General features: G+C 46.0%; 1 protein-coding gene across 1 annotated transcript; it reads left to right on the forward strand.

Moving 5' to 3' along the window:
- Positions 1-22,280: 22,280 nt before the first annotated feature.
- On the forward strand, positions 22,281-24,531 carry LOC149342667 (uncharacterized). The gene has a single exon (XM_089545141.1). The coding sequence runs from the start codon at positions 22,304-22,306 to the stop codon at positions 23,477-23,479; it is 1,176 nt and encodes a 391-aa protein (XP_089401267.1). The 5' UTR covers positions 22,281-22,303; the 3' UTR covers positions 23,480-24,531.
- The last annotated feature ends 2,871 nt before the right edge of the window (positions 24,532-27,402 follow it).

The raw sequence follows: 27,402 nt of genomic DNA on the forward strand, positions 1-27,402 counted from the left end.
GCGCGGTGTTGCCAGACCACCAAGCAATTTCGCATATCGTCTATTGCCGACAGACCATTTGCAAGGCTAATCCAACTACCAGCAAACAACAAACTCGACAGCTTATGTGCTTAACGGCGTAGAAGGCTTCTTGCGGTCAATTTTTCGCTGTCCTAAACGCTCGTCTTCGTCCGGCCAAATATATGAACGACACAATAGCCTGGCTTCGGCTCTTTCTGTGTTATTTCTGGTTAACTCTTTTCTTGTTGTCTTTTTTTTTTTGCAGAGTACATGCGCTATATTTCTTTTATGCAACAAGGGATTCAGCCGGCGTGATTCCTTCAATACATAACTGTATAAGCAGCAGTGCCTGTTCTAACTTAAACGCCGGCTGAATCCAGTGTTGTGAAGATTATGATATTCAAGGATTTAAATCCAAGAAGCGTGTAGGTAAAGTATACCATGTTCTTGCGTTAGCGTTTTAAAGCGTTTTACCGCCATTCGCATGTGGAACAATCTGCCTGATCACATTGCTTCCGAGTCAGATCAAGAAAAATTTCGTCATCTCCTACACGAGCATTTTTCACAATAGCACTTACAAATCACTTTATCTTGTCTCTTACACTTGGCAATCTGCTTTGAACTTCTTGTGATTTTCTTTTTTCATTGCTACCTCGCTCTTGTGAATTGCTATTTTATGCTGCGTCGTGTGTTCACTTGTATGCCTTGTATATATTATTGCTTTTTTGCGTCTTTTTCCCTAAATATCACTTCACGAATTGTACTCCCTGATATGGTCATTTTTTGTGTTTTTTGCGTTTTTCTTTTTTTTTTACTTTCTAGTATTAATGCCTTACTTTAAGTTTTACTCATGTTATTTCCTTAAGTGTACCTTTGTGGCCTTTCATTACTACAGTTGTTCCTGTTTCATGTTTTGCTGCTTACTCTGTAACCCCCCTTACACAATGCCCCTATGGGGCCTGTAAGGTATTTTAAATAAATAAATAACGTAATCACCGATGAAGGCCTTCGCTTCTCCTCACAGCAACTGAGACTTGCGAAGAAGATTGGTGGTGACGTTAGAGACGATGACATTTAAAAATTTCCGTAGCCTTCACCCACAGCCTCCCGTTCGCCAAACAGTGCTAGGCAGGCCTTCCCTTCGATGTAATTGGTTTTCCTCCTTCAAAGCAAGTGTTTCTGCGTTGGAAATGCACCGCCGCTGTAGAATGTACATGATATCATCATGCGCCCAACCCCCCCTTTCATCCACATGGCTTTGTGCTGTGTAGAGAAGCCTGAAAGCCATAGCAGTCCTAATCAGGTTTTACACGACCGTTTCAAAAGCTAGCCGAAACACTTCGCATGCTTCACCTGTTCAAGTGATGCAGTGCTGCTGGTCTGACGAGAACTTGCAGCTCCCCTTTTCTTTCTGAGTTAATTCTTTCAGTTTGCCCTTAATCAACGTTTTCTTTGGTAACAGCAAACTGGTCTTCATTCGCGACCATAGTTACCATTAATCGCCCACTATAGTGTCAAACAAACACTATCGAATTCAGAGAAAATCTTTGTTGATTCGTCAATATCGAAATGGCGACTTCTCTCAATCACAGTAGTTATCGGCGTGTTTGGGTAGCGGCGGTGCTTAGCCAGTGATCAATCCTTCGTGCTCCAATCCCCGAGAGGACTTGCGAGGGAGCGACCAAAGGAGCGACAATTTTACGTGAACCAGGATGTTTTCACTGAATAAGTGGCTCAGTCAAGTGAGTACATTCTTTATACTGCTTATTGTTTCCTTTCTTGCTGGTTTGCGTGTGGCTCGGCCTTTAGTGGTCCGTGTTCTTTTGTCGCTGCGTCAGTTGCTCGTCGCGTCAGTTATCGTCACCGGTATTCTTGTTTTCAGCTGATTTTAATATCGTATAAATGGCGAAGACTATCGCAGGACAGTCAATTTAAAAAATGTCTGTCTTTTGGAGTATAAGTCGTAAAGAGGCCTACGTATTAGAGCTTGTTTAAAACACTTGCTGAACTTAAGGTTTTGCAGAGTGGTTCAGCGTCTACAACTCCATTTCCTACAAAGAGGACGCCTCAAGTGGAATGCAAAGTGCTTTTCAAAAATCTGCCTCAGCAACTTCTATCTTAGCTTCTTGACTTTCGTGCATAACAATTAAAATCGACATACTGCCGTCACGTTTGCACATGATTCACATTAGGTTTTCTTTTTTCGACAGTATGAAGCTCGATGTAAAAGGTGCTTCAGCACGATGTACTAGGAAGAACTGAACTGAAGGAGTTGGTGCAGAAAGAGGAAGAGGGAAGAACAGCCGCTCCTAGCACCTAAGCCACTGGCAAGAAGCCTCTAGTTTGTTGTGAGGCGCCATTCACACGCTCCACTTTAGTGAAGTAACAACAATTAGTCGTGTGAGATTTGGCATTCCCACATGAGCGCCATTATAGGCCTGTACTGCCAGACGCACTAGCACTTTCCGAGAGAGCAAACTTCTGCAAACCCACGATAAATTGTGTGTGAGAGTGCAAGTAGTTGCAACTTTCCGTCTTTGGCCTGTCGCGCTCAGACCAAAGCGGCACCAAGTGGCGCTGTCGTTGGCGCCCGAAATTACTCGCACGGCGTGCTGCAGCTTTGCTTAGCTTCGCGCATTGGGAAACGCCCGGCTTTGTAGCCGGCCGTGTTACGACCAATATGGTCTTACTAATCGCGGTCACAATGGAGCTCTGTCCATTCCCAGTTCGGCAGACCCACAGCCCTCGCAGGTGCGACCATCCATGTCCCAAGACGGGGGTGTAACGGCAGAGTGAAACTAATTTCTGCCGTAATTTTTGTCTCGTCTTGTTTATTCCCTGGTGACCGCTTCCTTCGCGTTCTCGCCTCTTTGTCTCCGCTTACTCTTTCCCTTCCTTCTTTCAATTATGGCGCCAACCTCTTCGGGCCGAGATTCTCTCCCTGTGCGCTAATGCTAGGGCATGTCCTCTTGTAAACAAAGTGAAATCGCGCTGGACCACGTTGTGGCTCCTTGGCTGTTCGTTTTTTAATGCGTTAGCATAGAAGCCTCATCGTGAAGAAAACGTTCCCTCGTCCGGAATTGTAGTGCAGTGTACATTTGTCACCTGCAACCTGCCGAGGTGAAGAGAAGCAAATGTCTCTCTCCACTTGTCGAGAATAGGAAGAAGAAGCCGGAAGATGGCCGTCACGGGAGGAACAAAAAAAACGACAGGAAAAACTTGAGCGCCACCTTAAGGGTACGACGCTTCAGCGTAATTTGTTAATTCCCATATGTGAAAACATTCACTCCCTGGGATTCCTGGGATTCCTCGTGCCCCTCCTGGCGCAGCGGTCAAACGATGCGCCACTTCCCTGCGTTGGCAGGTGCTGCCAGCAGTGGGCCTTGTGCGACCCAGGTTGCTCTTCCCGAGCGACCAATCATTAATTTAATGGCTGCAGTTCGCTCACTATCCGGTGGGCAGGTTGTGATGACGCCGCAAGGTCACGTGACCTAGGTTGCTCTCTGAGGATCAAGTGCCAGGGCAGAGAGAGAGAGAGAAAACTTTATTTACAAAGGAATTCGGGGCACGCCCCAGGGTCCCCGCACGACCCCACTGCACTCAAGTGTTTATGTTCCTGAGGTCCATAACACTGGCAGCACGGCCGGTGGCGATGGTCTGCACGGCCGGGTCCTCCGAATGCAGCAGGGTCTCCCAGTCCTCCCAGGTCTTGAGGTTCTCTAGGTCCCGCGGGGGAGGGTCCGCCGGGCAGAGGGAAAGGATGTGGAGGGAAGAAGCGAAGGGTTCTGGGCATAGGGCGCAAGCAGGAGTGGGGAAGGAGGGATGATAGTGGGTTAGGGTAAGGGGAGAGGGGAGAGTATGTGTTTGTAATCTGCGCCAGAGTGTTGCGTGTCTGTTATCTAGGGAGGGGTGGGGCGGGGGGTAGAGCTGGCGAGAGGCTCTGTATGCCTGGGTCAGCTCACTGAATGAGTGCATGCGATCCTTCGTGAATCCCCGATCCGAGGCCACCTGAGCCCGGTTTAAAGAACCTCGGGCTAAAAGGTTGGCGGCCTCGTTTCCGGGATTCCCGGAGTGCGCAGGCACCCATATCACCTCCACTTGGCGGGGCGGGGGTGCATCGGGCGAGTCCAGTATGCTAAAAGCAGGGACATGAACTCGGCCTCGAGCAAAATTTAGAATCGCAGTTTTAGAGTCAGTTAAAATATACCGGGCTTCCGTGCGGGTTATAGCAAGTGCAATGGCGGCTTCCTCTGCAGCCTCTGGGGACGTATCTGGAGGGAGAGGTAGTGTGAAGAGGGTGGATGAAGAGGAGTCCACCGCAGCTGCTGTCGCTTCATCACCCGTGCAGGCAGCGTCCACCCATACGGCGTCCGGCTGGGGGCCGTACGCTCGATGGAGTGCCTTCGCACGGGCTCTGCGGCGCTGCTCATGGTGGGACGGGTGCATATTCCTCGGGAGCGGCCTGATGAGAAGCTCTCGGTGAAGGGATCGTGGGATGGCGAGAAGGGTTAGGATCCAGTGCCAGGGCAATGCTCATAATTTTTTTCTCGCAACGCCAACAACGCCTGCGCCGGATTTTCTGCGTGATAGGGCCTTTAACGCTGTCGCATTAAGGCAGTGCCGTAAGCCATAAGCGCGGTTGGTCTTAAAATTCTCCCCTTGTCAGGAGGGAAGTGACGTCACCAGAGGGCATAACTCCCATTGGCTGAAAGGACGTGACACCACTTCCGGTAAAGGCATTCTTCATCCTCATCAGCAGCAGCAGCCTGACAACACCCACCGCAGGGCAAAAGCCGCTCCAATGTCTCTCCAATTAACCCTGTCCTTTGCCAGCTGCGGTCATCGTATCCCCGCAGACTTCTTAATCTACCCCCCCCCCCTTCCCTCTGCTACGCTTTCTTCATCTTGGAATACACTCCGTTACCCTTAAGGACCAACAGTTATCTTGTCTTCGCATTACATGCCATGCCCAAGCCCATTTCTTTCTCTGGATTTCGACTAGGATGTCATTAACCCGCATTTTTTCCCCAATCACTCTGCCCGCTTCCGGTCTCTTAACGTTACACTTATTTTTCATAACATAGCTCGCTGCGTTGTCCATAACTTAAGTTGAAGCCGTTTTGTTACCCTCTACGTTTCTGCCACGTAGAAGGTTGTGGCCAAGCACTACACTATGGTGCTCAAATCCTGCTTTGCCAGATCCCACTTCTCGAAATCAAAGGCATAATGGTGAAAGTTCTGCGATTACTTCGATTGTTGACCATATATCCGAATGAGTACAGCACAGGCCTATAGCACACAAGCAGCGGCATATTTCGTGATATCCGTTCATTGTGCGAACTTAGATGCATGTCATACATATCATGCGCACACTTGTGCACACATGTTCACTAAACAGGATACCTGCTGTGCCAAACCACAGGATAATGCAGAAATATACCACAATTTTCTGTACGGGAGTCTACAGCGCAACACATCTAATCTTTGCTATTCCTCCCGTTACTTCTTTCTACACCTAAAAGCAGCAACTCTTGTCTTTTGTTGCCTTTTGTTAGCAGCGCCTACAATCTCATGTCATGAGCTTACAAAGAAATGGTTGACGAAGCCGCAGTAAAAGTGTACAGTAAAAGTTATTTTTAATGATTCAGTCTGATACCTGAAAAAGAGTACATAAAAGTAGCACCGTACGTTATGTAGTTTCACTCATAAAACTACGAGAAATGAGACAGTGACCTACAAGTCTACAGATAGGAATAAACCCATTCCCTAAAGAGAAGAAGAAAGCAAAAATTACACAAGAGAAAGTAGAGCCTCAGCTTAGCGCACTCGTTAGTAGTTTGAGAAATGTCGAAGAGTGAAGCACGTCAGATAACTGAAGCTCTTATTAAAAACATAGGACTGCCTACTGAATAACAAGTGAACTTAAATCAACGTCGTCAACGCGTAAAAAAAGTACCCGAGCAATTTTCTACATGCGCTAATAATCAGGTCTGCTTTTCTCGCCTGAGTGAACGAACGTCGTACATCAGCCGAGTTACGCCCTAATGTTGGGTTAGGCTTCTGGAAGGTAATCGCCATCGTCGTTTTTGAAGGACGTGGGAGTTTACGAAAATGGAGAGTTCAAGTTGCCAAAAAAAAAAAGACAAGAGTGGTAGTCAGTGAAAAAAGTCATCGCGAAATTCACGGCGTAAATTGGTGTCCAGATGAGTTGTAAATGACGGCTTCGGGCACACGTTCGTCAGAACGTGTTTTAGTGCTTCTTGCTACACTCTTGTATCGTGCTCTGGGAACACAAGACATCTGAAAAAAAAAAAAAAGAAACTAAGGGAGCTGTTCTACTAGCGAGGATGCTCAATTTAACGTTTACTTATAACTTGTTTCAACTAAGCTTTTTTTGTTTCAACTAATACAAAGCTTTTTATACGACTTTTACAGTAAGTTTCGGCCGAACGTATAAACATTGATGGTATTTCTAGACACCCACTTGGCCAAAAGCCATCAACGCTGTCATAGCAACGCCGTTTAATTATGCTACAGAAAACTGTGGCGAATGCCGGGACATAGCTCGACCCACACTTAGCACACTTCTTCGCGAAGACGCCAAATAGCAGGCTTCAAAAGTACGTCACGGGAAGAAAAAAAATGGACTCGTGCACAGATAGATGCATTCTAACACGTGTAATGGCTGGGCGATCAGAAGACTAGCCCAGGAATCACACGCGTTAGGGTGCATTTGTCTCTCTGTGGAGGCACAGCAAAGACGAACAGAAACCGCTTGGTTTCGTCCCCTTGCTTTCCATCGTTATAGGCTATGAATTCATCGTTTTCTATACTAGTTGGGGTATGTGGTAACACTTTAGTTGGAAACTTTTCTTATCAACTTCGCTTTGCTTTACTAAAAGTTTAGAGTTTAGTGAACGGTATCAGATTCCCAATACCTGCCCGAGAAAAAAAAAGTCCTGGCGCATACCTGTTACGCAGGCTTTTTAAAAAGGAGACACCGAGAACCAATTTCAAGTGTACCAGGACACAGGCGGCAGTAACAGGTCAGCGAATCGCAGAAGCAGCAGTCGCTGCAGCGAGACTGCGACATTTGGCAGGGGATAAAACATGTGCAACATTAAACAATTTTCTCTGTCATTTTATGCTACTCATGCTTTGTGCCAAAGAACGATCGACGCAGCTGTACAAGCCGAGCTGCTATGCCTCTGTGGGTGAAAATTACCCCAAAAGAGCAGAGTGCATGCAACTATTTGCAACCAGGGTGTCTGTGCGGTGCTTCCACGCGCTGTAAAATATAACAGATAAGCGATACGACTTCAACGACGCCCGCTAAAGGATGCTGTCTCTACAACACAGCCGTTATTGAAGACTTATTACCGTTTATTTTTATAATTAAACTAGCTTGGTTCCTTAACTAACTTGGTTCCTTGGGACTGGCAGGTTAAGCTGGGCAGTGACATCAGCGGAAATTTTGCGTAGGAGGTACTTTTTTCGTGTGAGCCAATATGACGAACAGTAACACTCACATGTTGAGCAAGTGGCAAGTATGCGTGGTAGAAGCCTAGACAAAAGACGACAAACAGGGAGGAAAGAAATAGACAGGACACGCTGAAAACCAGAAATGGAGTTCTTTTGTGGGTGCAGCTTATTTTTACTATCGTGCTCAGTCTTTTTCATCCCTCTCTATTTTGCTTTGTTTTATTTTGTTTTGTTTTTGTCCTGCAGCTGGCTTTGGCCATTGAGTGCGAAGTGTCAACTGCAGCTGGTACAAGAATATTAGTTCGCTGGGCACTTAGTAAATCTTTGTGCTCGAACAGAGCGCTTTAAGACCATAAAACAGGAAATCACAGTATAGTTGCAACTTTTTTTGCGAATAATCCAACTTAGCATGGTTATTATCGCGAAGAAATGGAGACATATTAGAGTGGATACATTGGATTGAATGCTCTAATATGCATAGCATCACAGGTGTGGCCTAGCGGTCAGCGCATTCGCCTCGTTTTCAAAAAGCTTGGAGGTGCGGGGAACGGATGGCCTGTATGTGGAAGCTGCATTTTTAATTTTTACTAGTTGCGGCCGGAAGGTGAATTTTCCCATCTATCGGCTATGCGGATTGTGTCTTGTCGGTCATTCCTGCTGGGCATGCCCATGATGATAATGATGATGAACCCAACAGCAAATGGCACATACGCGCACTGGGAGATACCCAAGAAACAGCGACAATCATCGGAGCTTATTTTCAGTCTTCACTTTTCTGAGGTAGCCTTCGTCGTCTTGCCATGCATTACGGGAGTTTTTCCATTGAGAGTGCCGCTTACCAGACATGCGCCAATACAATCTCCAAGAACAGTGTTAGGCTTCTTTCTTGCTCCATAAAGTTTACAACAGCAGAAACACAGACGCGCCAGAGCGCATATATCGCTCCACTTTTCTAGGAGTGCTGGGGTGGCGGAATCCCCGACTTCGGCTTTGCACAGTTCATGCCGTTTTCGGGATGACGTGCCTATGCTGACACAGCAAAATGTGAAGCCGGTGCACGTTGTAATTGATTAGCCAAGCTAGAGGATGAAGAAGTATCAAAAGCATCATTCCCCACTGCTCTGCTAGGGGCAGCGGCGGTAGTTCATCGACACTGTTTTTTCCACCTCTCTTAGAAAGCATGCGGGCGCCTTGTACGAAAGCTAGTCAATCAGGAGAAGCTGCTGCTATTAGCGGGGAATGGTCATGGCCTCATTGAAGAAAAGATTTCTCATTGTCTCTACCGTCGTGCAAAGTGAATGGAAAGGAAAGCCTCGGCGCCGAAGGGAAAGTGCAGCTCCCGTTCAAGAAAGTTAGAAAAGACAAACGAGCAGATATTGGAAGAACAAAGGCGAGACAGCTCTTTTCACCACCCCTTCAGAGCCACCCGACTGAGAGGGGTCGTTTGATAAACGAGACCTTAGCTTGGGAATAGCGCTGACAATATCTGTAAACCGACGCAGCAGTTTTTTTCGCACATCTTCGACTGAAGCAAACAGATGTTGCGAAGGACTCCGCAAAGTTCTGCCTTCTTTACCTGATTTAACGGGCTTTGTTTAGTTTGCTTGCGGCAATATACGCGCATCCTTTTAGTTCTCTACGCGAAAGTAACGGCAATTTACTTTCAAGCCGGCCTAAGTTCTGGACACAATGAAGTATTAAGGAGCTTCAGGCATTAGTAGCGTTCATTTCGCTAAGTGTACTAGCGCGAACAAAGAGAGTCGCATTCGATTTCTTCGTTGCTTATCTTGCTGCGACTTCTTTTAATGAAGGAGAAAAGACGTGACACATGGTGCTGAAAGTCCGTTCAGGCCTTAAAGTAAGAATAATCAGTAAACTGACGATAAGAACCGAGCATTGGTTCCTGTTATAAAAATAGTTGAATAACCTGCTACGGCTTTAGCAGCCAAAGGTTAGCGTTCTTCTGCAAGGAGCGGTCCTCACTCACCACTTTTCTTTCGTTTTTCATTTTTCGTGTGTTAACTGGACACTTTTTCATACCACGAAAGAAACCTTAGCACTCAATTGATGTTTTATATTCGACCTTTCTTCATATTTCTGCTTTCACATTTAAAAGAAAATGACTGCTACCTAAGCATGCTTGCGCGCAACATTTCGAGGATTTGTAGCAGATTTTCCGCAACAATCGCTTAGTGGGCTGGTTGTTTTCGTATCGCTTCTAGAAGCGCTATGTTGCGGCGTTTTTTTTCCTACGTGCCCAGTGTTTTTCTTCGCTGTTCTCTTTTAAAAACGTTTTACACAACTTACTGATAAGCTGATGGTTCTCAGATAAGACTAAGGAGCTTTCTTACCTGCCTACTTCTACCTGCTAGTATATTTCAGGAAAAAAAAAAGGTCTACCTCTCTATTTTTTCTAGCTATCTCACTGTCCCTCGTTGCATCCCGTGACACTTTCGTGGTACGGGTAAAGATATCTTACTTTCCTAGGTCGCAGTCTACTATCTGTCCCTCCTTGAAGTAGCTTGCTTTTGCTTAACGTATAGTTTCGTATAGTATCTGAGCATATCTTGCATTGTAAATGGTACGTGATGGTGAGGAGAGGGAAACAAACTTTTGGTGCGGTGAAGAGGTTATTTGTTTTTTCTTCATGCGGCAGCTCCATCTACAGTGGTGCTTATTACAAAGCTGAAGGCACTGTGTTGCACTTCACAGGCACTGCGATGCACTTAAAATGGCGCCAGCCATACGCCAGGCGGGGGATAAAGGAGGGGTGATTGAAATGAGAGCCGCTCTTATTAATAATAACAATAAATGTCTATTGCCACTTCGTGGAGGATACAAGACTAAGGCCCGTCAAAGCCAGCAAGCGGCTTGAGAAACTGTGTTCGGAAATTACGGCAGATACGACTAAATGACAACAGGAACATCAATAAATAACACTAATTGTTGCAACAAATTAACTGCTGGCAATTAAGCAGCAAACAAAGGTTCATGAAACGACCACCGAGAACGTCCATGCAAAACTCGGAAGGAACATAACACAAAAGATCAATCATATAATTTTAAGCCTAAGTTCACATTCGACACAAAGGGAATGCAAGGATCAACACAGTGCTTTCAAGTGTATCTTCAGGTTACGCATAGAAATCATCTAAAAGAGTTCTTTTGGCAATCCATTAAATTTTTCGGGTACAAAGCACGTCGTCTAGTAATAATAGTAACATTTATAGCACCATACGCGTTTATGTGTTACTTTTTGCTACCGCATGTGTTAGGCCGGTCTCTTAAGTAGTGCAGACCATTTCGTGGAATTTGCCACCCTGCTGAGAATGATGCACATTCTGGGCTCAGTGCGTAGACTCAAGGCGGGGCCTCACTTCATAACTGCCTGCATCAGTCATTTCATTGTCCTTCACGTTTCGAAATTTTGGCAGCTTCCTTGAAATGCGTGGCGCAAGGAGCACTTCGCCCTGACCTAAACTAAGCACTGGGACGCGTATAACGTCCTCGCGTTGCAATCCATTAGAAGTTCGCCCGTCCTGTCCCACCGCGGGACGTGCCTATGGGACAAGGCGAGCAGATCCATCCGGCTCAAGACTTGCACTCACTCTTCTCCTTTCGGGGAAAAGCGTCGCTCGCTATTCCGAGAAAATTGCGTCTGGGCGACTGCTGCGTCTGGAGACCTTCCAGTCGGGCAGCTCATCTTAGAAGCTAGGGCTGTATAGAATAGCTACACAAGCTCGCTTCTCTGTTTGCCGCTTTTCTTTTTTTCCTAGTTCCCGCGAGTGCATCGACCCGTGTGCTTTTTTCTAGTTTTTGGTTACCAACTGTGCACGCAGGAGGCACTAAATGGTTTAGTGGATCCGTTAAGCTCAGTCATTACCAGTCGCTGTCGGTAGTTTCGTCAAGCGGTCATCGCGAACCGCTTTTTTTTCGTTTCATCACCACCAGTTTTTGTGCTCTAAGACAAAAGCTGAAATAAACATTCATTCATTCATTCCTCTTTCGCCACTTCCCGCGTGCTTTGTTTGCTCATTTGGAGCAGGACTCTAACTATAGGCCATTGTCATTCCCCGCAATGGTTTGAGAAATACGAAATAGTGTGGCTAGGAAGGAGCAAAATTTGTGCAAAGCATCCTTTAAACAATCCTCATCTCACCTCTAGCTGGGTACTTTTTCTCGATCGCAAAGTCCTTTCAACGGTGTAATCAACCTCCATCCAAACCAGAAGTAGTATAGAGCACGCACCGCTGCCTGTGGAGAGAAGGATGCTACGCGCGTTTGTTTGTTTCCCTCAGAAACTGGTACGCAGTATTGAAGAGGGGCCATATCCACGGGGAGGAAGGGGCGACGTGGTGGCGACATTTGATGTACGTATCGGTGGTGCCCCCGTTGTGCACCCTTTGTGAAACAATTCATTAGCAAGACGCGGCCAACAGTAAGGAGATCAGCGGCACTCGGTTCGGATGGAGTACCCTGGTTGCTCTTCGCAGGTGAAGACGGGACAAGCAGCATCCCTCCCGAAGAACTGTGGTGCCACACGACCTTGCCAAACACAACGCTGTATAAAGTAACTTGTGAACTATACGTAAACAATTAACTGACACGGAGTTTGATCTTAGCAGACGTGTTCATTTAGCAGAACCAGGAGCAGTAACTAGGGAGTGTAATTATTTTGGCAATGAGCGAAACAGAAAAAAATTACGCAGTGTCTGCGTTGTTCTGCGTAGGCCATTAAACTCGTAGAAAGCTGTATACGATGCGGAGCTAGTTCTCATTTTACGTGTGGACGGGATGTGGCATTTATAGCACCACATCGTATACAGCTTTCGCTGGGCTTGTTGATTTACGTGGCACATTCTATAACTAAAAAGTATTACCAGTTCAAGCAGGCTATTGCTGTACAAACATGTGTAATTTATTACACGAGTTCAGCCATTTTACCGCAGCTAACGTAAGTGTTCTTTGAACCTCCCAATCCTGGCGACGATGTAGGCTCTGCTGCTTCGCCTGCCGCTCCCTCTCCTCCGCGTGCAGTCGTTTGTTTCTCCATACCACTTGCTCTCGCCCAGTTTTCCGAGGCATCTGCAACTAGCGCCATCTGTTTGCTGCCAGTAGCGAGCACCGCCTAACTGCCTAACTGAACGGGGATGTTTTAGATTTGTAATTTTGAAAAAACTACTGAGTCTCGGAAGATGCGGCGTGAACATAGTAATTATTATGGCCGACTCTTCCTCCTCGCAGCAAACTGTCATCTATAAAATACATTCTGCGCCCACACTATTTCCGACATCCATAGAAAATCAGTGCTATGTACCGGACAATCGAAATTCCCCCACTGATTTCGAGTATTCAGCGCCACTAGGCACGTGGTGGCAGCTGGTCAAACCAGAAACGCTTATCCAGATTTCTTTGGCTGGTGCCTGTGACGTCGATGTTCCACGCAACGCCCTGTATTTGTTACAAGGAGGAAAAAAAAAACTAAGGAGGTATCGTGACGTCACCCGGCCAGCGTTCGCAAGCCGAGTGTTTATGAAGCTGTTTTCTCCCTCAGTTTTTCGCTCTCCCAGTCAGTCCTTTATGTTTGGTTCTGGTATGTTTTAGTGCGCGCGTATGCGTGGCTTGTGGCGCGGAGCGTCTACAGCAAGGAGGTTGATCTACAGTCAGTCTTCCGCACTAATCCGCGCATGCGCACGTAGCGGGGCTAGACTTTACCGCACGCTAGCACGTGGCGTGATCACGGGGGGACAAACTTTCTTTTTTTTACTATATCTTTACTTGTCAAGACTAGGCTTCAAGGTTTTCGCCGAACTCTCGCTCCTCACTTTTTTTCCTCCATGATTTGTTATATTCGCGTTGTTTACGTCAGCGCCCTGTGCTTCACTCTCACGCTCGCACTCGATCCGTTCGGGTTCGGTCGTCGGAACCAATAGGATGTCTCAATGCAGCTTTTCATATTGGAGTGACATCTCCCACATTCTGGAACACGAGCTCACTTTGCCAAATGAAAATATTTCAGTGGAAATCAGCGCTCTCGCATTTTTGATACTTGATAGTATCCATTACTGCTTTAAGAAACCAAATTCTTAGAAAGAATAAAATTTAGAAGCTTTCGCTCCATCGCACTGGCTACTGCAAACCTTGTAATTTAAACTGGCGTATCCGGATTGAAGAATTTGGTGTCGTTACCGTAGTAGAGCGTCCGACCCTTCACAGCGCCACCCATGGCGGCACCGAGATCCGTAAGCAGTCGCGGCGCGCAAACCTTGAGAAATTGGCGCCGCCTGGTTTGGGTCCTGAGAAACACCTGTCGGGGGCCACGCGTGTTTCAGTGGGAAGCGGTCTATAAACAGCTTTCGCTGCAAAATAGCGAACAGTGAACCAACGAGCGGTGCCAGACTGGCACTGCTTTAGGCAGGCGGTGATTATTTCGATTAGGATAATGAATGGGCAGCATTTCTTTTTTTTTGCTCACTTTCTGGCCACGTCGACATAAATTGTACGCCATGTTTGAGAAGATGAAGCTCAAAAAAGGTCACTACTCAGAATAAAGAACAACGGTACATGAGCTTGTGGCCATGGATGATGAGACGATGGAATGGTTCACGAGCTAGCTCTTGGTGTATTATTAGAAGTGTAACGAGAACATTCCTTTGCATGCATCCATAGTAAACAATGCAGTAGTGTGCAAGCAACATCAAAACAATTCTAATGAACGCAGCAGAACGCTCTGAAAGAGCAAGAAAAAAAAAGAAAAACTGTTGAGTAAAAAAAAACACGCCTATTGCGATAAACGTCAGAAAAGGAAGGAAATAAGTTATGTATGTCTATGATAACAAGTTACTTTTATAAAATTTTGGCTCATAGTCTTGGGGCAACATCATAATTCGGATTCAAATTTTAAGAGAAACATTGATTTGTCCACTCACACCCTTTCGATGAAATCCGGTGTCTCAAGCTCCCAACATTATGGTCACGAAGGCAGTCGTTAAAGAAACCGCTGTCAGTTTCAGCTCAGCTCTCGGCTTCGCTAATGTAAAAGCGGAAGAAGAAAAAAAACAAGAGAACGTATGCTGGTTGTTTAAAAAATTATGAGAAAGAGATTAAGGCTAGCAGGCAAGACCAGAGAAAGATGCAATAGTTTTCGTTGCTAGCCTTTTTCTTTTCATCTACCTTAATGTTTTCTCACCCCACTCAGAGCTGTACCAAGCGCAGTGCCATTATTTCTTCCTTCTCACTTCGCTTATAGGCTGGACAAAAGTCCACATATGCTCTAAGAGCTGCGTTTCATTACACAGCGCCCCATGCAGCCGGCGCGAGCCCTGACTTACTCCAAGCTCGGTCGGGTCGAAATGAGGCTTTTAGCGATAAGATTTATCGCTCTGCGGCCGTGTCTGGCTAGTGCACACATTTAGAACCCCGTTATAGAGCGTTCTCGCGTGCGCCACTCAATTTCTTTTTACGCGTTTAGTCTCTTGTACATATATATATATTAATGCCGCCAGGTGTCCCCGCACCTCACCTCCCCACTACTTGCTTTTCTGAACTTCCCTACACTGCATGGTGCTGACCCATAAAGGCGATCCTCGCCATCAACTAGGCTCTGTTTTTTTCCTCGAACAAGACAACAAAAAGATTGTACTAAGAAGCATGTCTCGCTATTTTTCGCTCTCAAAACATTGAAGTAATCAATTGGTTTGTTGGTTGGATTATTGGGTTTATTGGGTTATTGGGTTAGTGGAGGGCTCCGGAAATTTCGACCACCTGGGGTTCTTTAACGTGCACTGACATCGCACAGTACACGGGCCCCTAGAATTTCTCCTCCAAAGAAATTCAACCGCCGTGGCCGGGATCGAACCCGCGTCTTTCAGGTCAGCAGCCGAGCACCATAACCACTGAGCCACTGCGGCGGCTGAAGTAATCAATTAAAACAGTGGATGTTGAAGAAGCGGAAATCGATTGACCATATCAGCAGCCTTCGAACAAGTAAATTTAAGAATGAATGTGTTTCGTGTGCAATACTGGACTTCCTTTTTGCCGCTTTCAGTGCTGCAAAGACATCTCGAAATAGCAGTGTTGGACGACAGCTCTCAGACAATGTGCGAGCAATCGAGTCCGTACTTTTAGCCAATGGCATCATGGTCAATGGGGTCCATAGTAATAGACGCACGCGAAAAACTTTCCCGCACATGAGTTTTAAAAAAAAATGTGCTTAAACAACTCTACGTGAAACACCTGTGCGGCCAACGATTCCTTCAAAGATTTGATAATAATCCCCCCTCCCCCCCCCCCCCCAGAAAAAAGGTAATTTGTTAATATTTGTTTAGATCAAACGTGTGAAATTGCATAACTGGCAAACGCAAAATATTTGAGCACAACTCTGAAAGCGCCTCACCAACTTCTTTCTGAGCAATATTTACAAGTACTTAAAAGAAGCGAGAGAGTGTTAAAGGCTGCTCTAGCTCGAGAGCGTTGAGTGGTTTTTGTACAGTCCCGATCGGCTCTTTGGAGACCGTTGCCTTAGAGCATCATTTTGTTTCTCAGAATTGATTCTAAGAATGAGTTAGTCGTTCCCTCGGGATGAGTTAGTCGTTCCCTCGGAGCTTCAGCCTTCACCTAAGCTGTTCAATACAAGTCAGGTGTCTTCTAAAGTCGGTCTTGAATTGCTGGACACGTGTACTAAGAGGAACAAAAAACGTTTATTGCAGCTCCACCTTCCTACCCAGCCGCCTGATATTGTGGGAAGGTATTAAAGGCACGAATGCTCCTTCCTCTGGTAACAATATCAGGCGACTGGGTAGCGAGGTGGAGCTGCAATAAACGTTTTTCCAAGAACTCGCATCCCGCAAACATTTTTCCCAGCTAGTACGTCTATCCGGGTGCTGCTAAGCAAAACAGACAAAAAAGAAACAATGCACATGCATGTTCCTTCAGGCCCAAAGCTGGAGCGTTTTAGTGGCAACCGTTTTCAGACATACCATAACGGGCAAAAATTTATAAGCGCCCTGAGTTCCTAACAGTTATGAATGTATAAAGCGTTTCAAACACAAACCTACAGTTTTGTTTGAGGCCATTTAAGTCTTACTGACTAGACGGTGGTGCGGACCGGGCAATTTTTTTCTTACTTCTTTTTAACTGCCCTTTCTACTCTTTCCCTAGCCTTGAATACATCATAGTGAGAAGAATAACTTCTTCGCAGAGTGCAGTCGCCAAACATTTTCTTCTTCCTCAAATATTCCACTGCTGTCAGCGCTGTATTCTAGTTCACTGCAGTAAGCGCCCTAAACGCGAGTTTTCTTGCCTTTTAGCACGGTTTCCAAGCAATCAGCAAGCCGCAATGGTATCTTCGCTGTTTCTCGATCTGTTCGCTGCATAAAACAGCTCAAAACAACTGGTGGACAGTGGCGAAAAAACTAACTAAATGACAAAAATCCCGCAGAAAAAGCGATGAATATTTCCGCGAGCTACATCCCGGACTTGGCAAAATATAGGGGACCAGCATTCGCTTCCTCCATGCGCTTTGAATTTTTGAATATATGAAATTTTAAATCGCCTACATGCCCTTAGTGGGAACCCCTTAGCAACGGGGCGCTGTGGTGCAACGCTGAACCCATCCACACAACACTCGTAGGTCTCACGTTTAATATTTTCGCTTTTCCTAGACCACCTATCATTTCCATACCGCGAGCGGTGGGAACAATGACAAATAGGCCATTCTCAGCTTAAAATTTATTCCAGTGCATTTTTATGCCTTACACCGTACTCTTGTAGTTTGCATATTTATGTAAACATTCAGGGCTTGGCGGGTGCTCCCGTAAAACTGCCTTCAGTGCTTTATGGTAGTGAAGTGTAAATCAAACTTTTTTTCTATTTGAGACATTAGACTTATCACTTTGCGTTATAGAGTGCCAAGATAGGGGCAATAGAAGGCACGTCTGCGGGTAAGGTCTTTTTGTTGGCAGCTTGCAGCTCATAAAGCATATCTGGTCGAAATCTTAACAAGCCAAAGATCGAAAAGACATGCTCGAAGTGTAATGTGTGAGGTAAAGAAACGACCATTTGGTTTGGTTTAATGAAGTTTAACATCCCACAACGACTCAGGCTTTGAAGGACGCCCTAGAGCAGGGTTGCGGATAATTTCGACAACCTGAGGTTCTTAAACAAGTAATGACATTGCACAGTACACGAGCCTCTATCATTTCGCCTCCACCGAAATGCGACAGCCAGGGCCGGGATCGAATGCGCGTCTATTGGGTCCGCAGCCCAGCACCATAACCGCTGAGCTACCGCGGCGGCTAAACAAACGATGAGTATTCAAACTATATACAGATTCGAACAGCATGCCGCGCCTTACGTGAGACGTTATGAATGAAATTCACCTGAGTCTACTGAGGCTATACACGCAGGGTAGTTACATTCTTCGCATTTTGTATATTGCATGAATGATGGAACGAGTATAAAGCCTATTATCTAGATTCTTTTCTGAAAACCAGCTTGTTTTTCGGTTCACATTTACAGCCCTTAAGCACTCTCAAATATCCTCATAGCATTGTGAATCGAGGTGTATGCGCATTCCAAAGACGTTTGCTGACAGATATCTCGCAGTTAAGTTTTATTGCGTTGGTCTGAAGGTGGTTTTTTGTTGTCAAACAGAGAGTCCTCACAATTCTCTGTTAAAGATTGTATAGGGAAGAGTCATGGCTGCGGTACCTAAATAAAAAGCCTAGTGCGTGTAAAGGTTCTCTCAGAGAAAACAAAAACATGCTGCGTTTTTGGATTCTCTAGATGACATTCAAAATACTTCGATTTATAGGGTATTACGGAATCTGCGTCAATAAATCAAACTTAAGGATGTATATACTGTGAGATACAAAAAGAATTATTTACTCTGTCTACGTACTGCATTTGGGAAGGGACCCTATAAATTCTCTACATGCAAGAAATGTTAGACTGGTTTAGGACAAAGTGTCCGTAGCGTCAAATGTGCGAATGGCAGTGGCGAAGAGAAATTTGTCCTTTTTTAGCTGCTTGTTTTTTTTTGTGTTATTACTGCATGTGTCGTGAGCAGATGATGTTGCCATTCGTAGTTCCAGCAGGCTATTGAAAGTTTGCCGGGTTTTTGGCGTGTACTGCTGCTGCTTTGTATGGGACGGGGACTTGTCAAGCTGCTATCGCAGCTTTTTGCCTCGCCTCCCCCATCTTTGATGTAAATAAATGGAATATATATATTTTTATTCTTTTTGGTTTCTACACTTCTCAACTTCACTTTACCTTTGTGGACGAGACATGAAAACCTTCTGACTTCCTGTTTTACCCTATCCTAATGTGAACTATGCCTCGAAACAACGCCATGCATTTCCACCATCGAATGTCAGTGGCGCCGCTCACCGTATCAAAAACGTGAGGTCAGCGAACGAGAAAACTTTCAACCTCATGAAATTTATTCCTTTCCCATCCAGCTCGAAAAAAATACGCGGAAGTAGCTTTATTTTAGTCAAGATTTCTTAAGCCCTAAGGTGCTTTGGATCTCCTCCACTTACTTTTCGCAAGCACTTCGTGCAGGTACGTTAACAGGCAGCGACTTGTGACGAACAATGTCCACTAGGCACTGAAAGTACTTCTGGTTCAGTTTTTACTGCATGACGCTCTAAACACATTTCGAAGCTGCAGTTTCACCTCCAGCCATGCTAATCCGGTGCAATTAGCCGACGAACTTCAAGCAATATAATTCAGTCAGAAGTGTCCTTGCCATATTTCCGAGGCTTGAAACTGAATTGGTGAGAGACCAGCGAGCTATAAAATGGAAAATGTTAGGCGTAACGTTACGAGAAAGAGAGACAGCAGAGCGGGTCAGGGAACAACCCCGAGTCAGTGGCATCATAGCTGAAATCAACAAACAATGCGATGGGAAGGTAAACGATGGTCCCTTGGAGTAACGAAATGGATTCTAAAAGAAGGCAAACGCCGTAGGAGGCGGCAGGGAGTCAGATGGGTGGAGGAAATTACTAAGTTTACGGCGATAAGATCACCACAGCTGGCACAGGACAGGGTTAACGGAGCTCAGTGGGAGAGGCTTTTGTCTTGTAGTGGCTGATCAGGATGATAATGGTGGCTAATGAAGACTTATATACCGCTTCCGTTCCGCGGAAGCCTGAACTGACGACTGGGCGTCTCCTCTTAATCCATTCGCACCAATTCAGTTCCCACAAGAGCCGCTCTAGATGACTGAGAGTTGCCTGCAGTGACGCGAAAAGATGGATATCACATAAACTCGACACGTACTAACTCGCGATCAAAACCGCCTTGTCAGATAGATGCGCGATTTTGAGAATTCAGCACTGTGCACGCTATTCAGAGTGAGTGAGTGAAAAACCTTTATTGTCCAACAGAATGAGACTACCTCATCCAGACCTCCCCTGTCCTATACCCTCAGTTGAGGGAGGAGGATCAGGAGAGATCCAGCCGCATGGGGCAGTCGCGTCAGATGCTGGCCAGGATCTCTTGTATCCCGGCGGCCTCTTCAGCCAGTCGGACGGCGGTGAGCTGGAGCTCAGGGTCCGAGCTCCGGAGCAAGGTCTCCCAGGCGTCTTTCCTATTGATGTTGTTTGCTCTGCCTGGGGATTGGCTACACTCCCATATTATGTGGTCGAGGGACCCTCTCGCTCCGCACTTCTTGCATTTATCGTCCTCTATTTCTGGAGTGATGTTCAGAAATGAACCGGAGCGGTTAGGAACTATAAGTAAATGAAAATACATGTACTCAAGAATGTTTCAAGCCTAAGCCCCAGCTGGTGTGCCAAAAGCAGGTGCGGTCCAAGTATTAATTATTTAGGTACGTCCCGTTGCACAACGATTAGGCCGAATTGTCCAATCCGTTTTCCGGAAGTCACACAACCCACTCGACAAATGACGATCCTCTTCATTCTCGTGACAATCCCTGCACGTGGCAACACCAAAAAATGTATCAACGTGTGTAATATTTTATGCGCTCCTGTCGGCTTTCATGCTTATCTCAACTTTTTCTTGTTTAATATTAATATTAGATCTTATTTTCTAGGGAAGAATCGTTGTGAAAACAGCAAGCAGAAATAAGAAAACTCCCAGATCATATAAATGCGCTATAATTCATTTCCTTTGTTCCTTTCTTTTATTTATTTTTCTTTGTGCCTTTCTTCCTCCGCACTTTCAATCTCCGCTCTTTTTTTCTGTATTTCTTCTCTAGTTTCTGTCTACCTTTCTTAGACGCATCTTAGTTGATCCTCCAACAAAGGCAGCCGGGCGCTCGAGTAGAGAATTCGAATTTTTATCTGCTTCTCAATTGTTTGCATGATCTTCGTGTCCTAATTCGGGCATTATTGCGCCTCTATTCCAAAGGCTGCCTACTTGGATTTTTCTGAATCAACTCCCGTCACCCCCTGGCCTCCTTCGTCCATTTGTCAGTAGCTCGCACGACAGGTTCTGTTTTTCATAAGCTATGACTTGGGAGGCTTGGAAGACCCTACTGCGCTCCGAGGACCCGGCCAAGCAAACCATCGCCACATGCCGGGCTACCAGCGTCATGAGCCTCCGGGACATGAACGTTTGAGTGCAGTGGGGCCGTGCGGGGGCCCAAGGACCGACGTGTCCAAAACTCCCTTGTCCCAAATAAAGTTTTCATCATCATCATCATCACTGTTTCACGCTTTGTGAGCCCCTTTCCCTGCTCAGAATCCTGGTTGTTGACAGGATAATTCTAAAAAATAAAGATCCCCAGGTGGTCGAAATTTTTCTGGATACCTCCACTACGGCACCTCTTTCTCTCTCTCCTCTTTCCCTGCTACCTTCCTCCCTTCCCTTACGGCGCGGTTCAGGTGTCCGCCGAAATATGTGAAACAGATACTGCGCCATTTCCTTTCCTCAAAAACCAATTTACCAATTTAAAGATCAATCTGTCTGTCATGTTCGTTAAAGCGTGAATTTGTGCCTGTTGTTTTTTTTTTTTGCTTTTCAATCCACTGTCGCGTCAGCCGTCATCATTATTTTTCACGCAGAAATACTTGCGTATGTTCGCGGTACAAGCTTAACCACGTGGACTGACGAATACAAAACGGAGGGCGTTGTCCGCTCTGCTAGTAGTTAAAGTGTTGTTGCGTACGATGCTAAAGCTTTCGCTTCGGCGGGATTTTAATCTCCACTTTTTATAATGCTCTCGCCATATTTTTCAACCGCTTTCATAGATCGTTAAGAAAATATATCATTAAACTGTTCTTTATATGCACGTGTAAGGTTACGGGAAAACTCACAACATCGCAAATCAGGGGTTCTTCCTTTCATCGCATGCATGAAAGCGCCGAAGTGAATTTGCAGTAGAAAGTACAGCATCTGTATTTGAAATTTGATGGTATAAAAAGAGATTATATCTATCTTTTTCTGTTACGTCTTAGGCTTGCAAGTGATAAAAAGTATATTTTCCTTTATTCTTTCATTACAACTGACCTCGCTTTTGGTGCCACCGGTCAAAAGTGAAGCTAAATAAGCACTCACCACTTTATTTTTTATTTTCTTTTGTTTTAGTGGATTGGGGGCGAGTTGCGTAAAAAACAATGTTGACCGTCAGCAGCGGCATGCGGCTCCAGTATACAGTGAGGCTGCGATAAGAATAATATTAAAAAAATCAGCGGTAAATTGGTTTCTGAGCAGGAAGATGGAAGTCAACGAAGACACCGTATTCACTAGACACGCCTTTGTTCATTCCAAAACCATCGAGCTGGCATGGCGGTATCCCTCATTTTAGCCAGAAGCAGGATTCTGCTCCTGGCTGCCCTGCTAGACGGACGCAGAAATGGCTCGCTCCGGGCGAGGTGTCGCAACGGCCTTTGTTGGTCGGGATGAATCGGTGTCTGGACCACCTCCTGGTTATCGCTTTCTGCTACCGTCACTGCCGGCTGACGAAGGTATGCGTTTGTGTGTTTTCTTGCACGGTGATACCTCGAAGCGTCCGTATCGAATAGAGGACTTTCGTCAACCATTAGAAGATGCCGGCGTCCTTAGGGATGTCAGCGGCATTGGCGCTTACCAGATGAGCCACCTCTGGCTCGTGAGGTTCCGCACCCAGGAGGCGAAGGACACTGTACTTGCGGCCGGGGGCCTGAGTGTGAAAGGCGGTTACTGTGCCATTATTGATCCCTGTCGAAAGGAGATCAAGGTGAAGATTCACTGGGTGCCATTTCACATACCCAGTGAGACCCTACGGAAGGCCCTGAGCGAGTTTGGGGAAGTGATGGAAATTCAGCATGAGGAATGGAGTGTTCCAGGATTTGAATCGGCGGAGTCGACAACACGTGTCGCTCGAATGGTGCTTAAAGAGGGAGTCACGGCGGAGGAGCTACCGCATCTTTTCAAATTCTACGGGGGCTCCGTCCTTGTGGTTGTGCCCGGTAGGGCGCCTGTTTGTCTCCGATGTCGCAGACGCGGGCATATCCGCCGCGACTGCCAGACGCCTCGCTGCACTAAGTGCCGAGCCTTTGGTCATGTCCGTGAGGACTGCATACGTACGTACGCCAATGTGCTAGGGGCGGCCTCAGAGGACTGTGATGATAAAGAGGATATCATGGACGTTGAGGAAGCTGAAACGGCGGCCCCTGATGACCGTCCAAAGAAGAGTGCGTCTGGGGAACAGGGAAGCGTCTCCAACGGAAACATGGAAACTTCGAGCAAGACGCCGAACGAACAACGAGCTTTGAGCAACGCGACTGAAACGCCGCCGATGAGTGACCAGGCGTCTGCCATGAACGCCGAAGCGGAGCCAGTCGAGGATGAAAGGGCATCACATGACACCTTCGGTCCGGCTAAGCGTGCCAAGACGGTGTTGCCGTCCCCTTCACAACCTTCCACCGAGGTCAGGTCGCAACGCCTTGAGCGCCAGTGGCTCAGACCCACCGGGGCCAAGGGGAAGTATGTGCCTGAGTGTCGTTCATCGTCCGCGTCTCCCATGCGCAGCGCAAGGAGCGCTGATTAATCGCCCCTTCTCGGAGGGTAAGGCGTACGCCTGGTAAGGGACTTGTACCTTTTAGTGCTCAGGATTTTCAGCATGGCTTGTCTTCCGTCAAATTTAAAATGCGGCACGTTAAACGTGCGTGGACTAGCAGCTAGACGTAAACAATGTCAGCTAAGGCGCCTGCTTTATGAGAAAGACCTGGACATTCTTGCAGTACAAGAAACAAAGGTAGAGAGTGCGAGCGCGACAGACGTTATGGTTGCGCAGTTCAAGCCGCGATATAACGTGCGTGCTAGTCATGCAGTGGGGACATCAGCGGGCTGTGTTCTGTTAATTAAGAACAGTCTTAATATCGAGGAACAAGCAGTGGTGTATTGCACGAGGGGAAGGTTTGTGCTCTGTGATCTGTTGTACGGGGAGGAATATTTGAGAGTTATCTGTGTGTATGCTCCTACGAAACCCCGTGAACGACTTTTGTTTTTCCAGGAACTATGTGCGTATCTGGAATGCAATAGACTTGTCATTCTTTTAGGGGATTTCAATTGTGTTCTCAGTGCAGATGACCGATCAGGCTCAACAGTCACCGAAAGCGAAAGTGCTGTTTTCTTGAAAGAAAACATTGAAAAGTATTCACTTCAAGACGTAGCCCAGTTTGCAAAGGGCGGAATGAGGCGTCATTATACACATTTTCAAGGGTGTAGTCATGCTAGGCTAGATAGAGCTTACGTTTCCCTTGACCTGGCGGCAATTTGCGATAACTACATCGTCGAACCGGTTACGTTTAGCGATCACTGTTGTGTCATATTCACCATTGGCAGGAATGTGACACCTCAAGCGAAATTCAGCTGGGACTTGTGGAAACTGAATGCAAAGTTACTAAAGGACGATTCGTTTGTTTTAGAAACAAAGAACGTGTTAGAAGAAGTTCGGTTGAATTATGGAAAAAGTTGGGCAGAAAAGTGGGAGGAATTCAAAATTGATGTCAAAATGAGGGCTATTGAAAGGTCCGTAGAAATCAAGCACGCTGAGAAAGCGAAACAGAAGAACCTAAAACAGCTGTTGAAAGAATTAATTACAGAGGAAAATAGAGCTCCGGGACTTTACAGTGACCTTATCAGCGAAGTTAAAGCAAAGCTTGAGGTTATCGATGCGACATTGTTTCAGGGAGCTGCAATTCGTGCACGAGCAGATCGCTTGCTGGCAGATGATATGCCCAGTAGGCGAAATTTGACGACAGAAAAAAGATACGCTAGAAGAAAAGATATCGTAGAAATTGAAAACAAAGGCATTCTGACAGACAATCCCAAGGCGATAAGGGAGGCTTTCAGTGAGCATTACCGTGATTTGTTCGCTTCCAAATCGGCAGATGTACAGGCCTTTCAGGATGAATTTTTAAGTCTATTACCCCGACTGACCAGTGAAGACACTGACATCCTGTCTGCCGACTTATCAACAGCGGAATTGGAATGCGCTATTGATGAGCTTCACTTGGGGAAATCGCCAGGTACTGACGGGATAACAGCAGAATTTTATAAGGCGTTCAAACGTGAAACTGCTCTCATTTTGCAACGCGTTTATGAAGAGTCATATAGAACTGGTATTTTACCACCGTCGTTTTCTCGTGCACATACAGTACTTATACCGAAAACTGACAATCCTGCTCAGCTTAAGCAAGTTACAGGTTATCGGCCGATAACGCTTACTAATGTTGATTATAAAATTTTTATGAAAGTATTAGCCAAACGTTTACAATCAGTTATGGACATCTTGGTTGGCCCCCACCAGACATGTGGAATTCAAGGGCGGACCATCTTCACGAATGTTCATGTCACTCGGAGTATACTGGAATGCTGTGACGCTGACTTTAGGCGAGTCGCAATGTTGCAAATTGATTTAGAGAAGGCATTTGACCGTGTATGTCATGACATTCTTTTTAAAATCCTTGAACATGTCTGTGTTGGAGAAGTTATTTTAAAAGGGGTTAAAATGGCCTATAGCAACTGTACCACGAATCTGGTTGTTAACCGAGAGCTCACAGACAGAATTGCCGTTAGAGCATCCGTGCGGCAAGGCTGCCCAATGTCACCGCTACTTTTCGCTCTGTACCTGGAGCCACTTTGCCGAAATGTAATAAATAACAGCTGTATTCGTGGTTTCGAACTGGAAGCATGTGAAATTAAAGTATTGGCTTATGCCGATGATGTGGCAGTTTTCTGTAGTGACCACAGCAGCATAGAACATGCGATGTCGGTTGTTCGTAGATTTTGTGATGTAACCAATAGCGTTGTTAACCTGGACAAGTGTGCGGGCCTTTGGCATGGGAATTGGGCATCAGCGCCTTTGTTTCATGCAAGTGTAAAATGGTCACATGTTCCTTCCAAATACCTAGGTGTACCTCTTGACAAGTATCGAGATAACGATGACTTTTGGAAGGAGAAAATTCAAGAACTCTCCACGCGTGCACAGAAATGGTCGGGGAAGGAACTGTCTGTATTCACGCGCGCAAACATATGCAATGTATATCTGGTTTCAAAAGTGTGCTATTTGTTGCAGGTCCTTTCATGCTCTCGACTTAGCATTCAAAAGTTTCATCGTCTCTTCGCAGTTTTTGTTTGGCAGTCCTCATGGGAGAGGACTAAACGTGATAATTTATTTCTGCGTTTGAGAAAAGGGGGTCTTTCCTTGCCACACTTGTACCTGAGGCAGGTGGTGTCAAGATTTCTGTTTCTTCGAGATCAACGCGACCCTTTCCTGCGGACATTTATTCAAGTGAGGCTTTCTTCGGCTTTGCCAAACTATGTTATTTCCAGTGTGGACGGGATGAGATACAGTGCAAGTAGGTTTTTGAAAGAAGTGGTCTTTGCTTTCCGGTTTCTGAATGCGCGCTTCAGTTTGGAATATGTTTCTAATGTCACGCGTAAGAAATTGTTAAAAGATTTGCTCGACTCTGTCTTCCCGGAGCCAATCTATCGATCTATGTATAGTGGAGGCCAAGCAGGAAATGTTTTAAAAAGAGTACGAAAAATGTTGGTGCCAGCGGGTGTGAAGACGTTCTTCTTCAAGTTACACACTGGGACGTTGCTGGTTAAAACATGGATGGAGGAAAAGGGATTGTTTCTACCATGGGGTGCTGACTGCTTGTTGTGTCGCAAACCAGAGTCAATAGAACACGTTTTTATTGATTGCTGGGATGCGCTGCTCTTTTGGGACGTGCTCCAGCGTACAATAAAGAAAGACTTACCCCTAACGCCGTATGGGATACGATTCCTGGACATAGAGCCGGATCTTTATAAATATGATGTAATTTTCCTGCTTGGCCTGCACAGTATTTGGCGAAGCAGGATGGCTGTACGACACTGTGATGAAGATGCGCGTTGTGTCCGTGATTACTTCAAAGAAAACATGTTTAAGCTACGTGAAGTGTACAAGGAGCTATGTTTTGGAGATGAAGTTATCGAGTTCATGGGAGAGTTGTGTTCCCTGAGACAGTTTTGATTTTCTCACGCGAGTGAAACACATGTTCGTTCTTGTTGTTTGAGTGTGCAGCGCAGAACATCTGTTTATGATCTGTTGTAATCTGTCAAAACAGGCAATAAAGACAAAAAAAGAGCTGGCATGGCGGTGTGGTTAGCGTGCTCGTCTCGCACGCCAGAGACCCTGGTTCGATTCCCGAACACGACCAATTTCGTACTTGGTTTTATTTATTTAAAACTTTATTTATTTTACTTGGAACATCGCTATACCATCAATTTAATTGGTTGCATGGTTACTAGCCAAAGTACAATTGGCCCCGTTTGAAATTCGCGCACTGTGACGTCACGGCCATTTCGACCTATTGAAAAGCGTGACATTTCTGTCGATCACTTCCGCCGCGGTGGCTCAGTGGTTATGGTGCTCGGCTGCTGACCCGAAAGACGCGGGTTCGATCCCGACCGCGGCGGTTG

This window comes from Amblyomma mixtum, chromosome 5 (genome assembly GCF_055824585.1).
Source record: "Amblyomma mixtum isolate Tamu chromosome 5, ASM5582458v1, whole genome shotgun sequence".
Taxonomy (NCBI): domain Eukaryota; kingdom Metazoa; phylum Arthropoda; class Arachnida; order Ixodida; family Ixodidae; genus Amblyomma; species Amblyomma mixtum.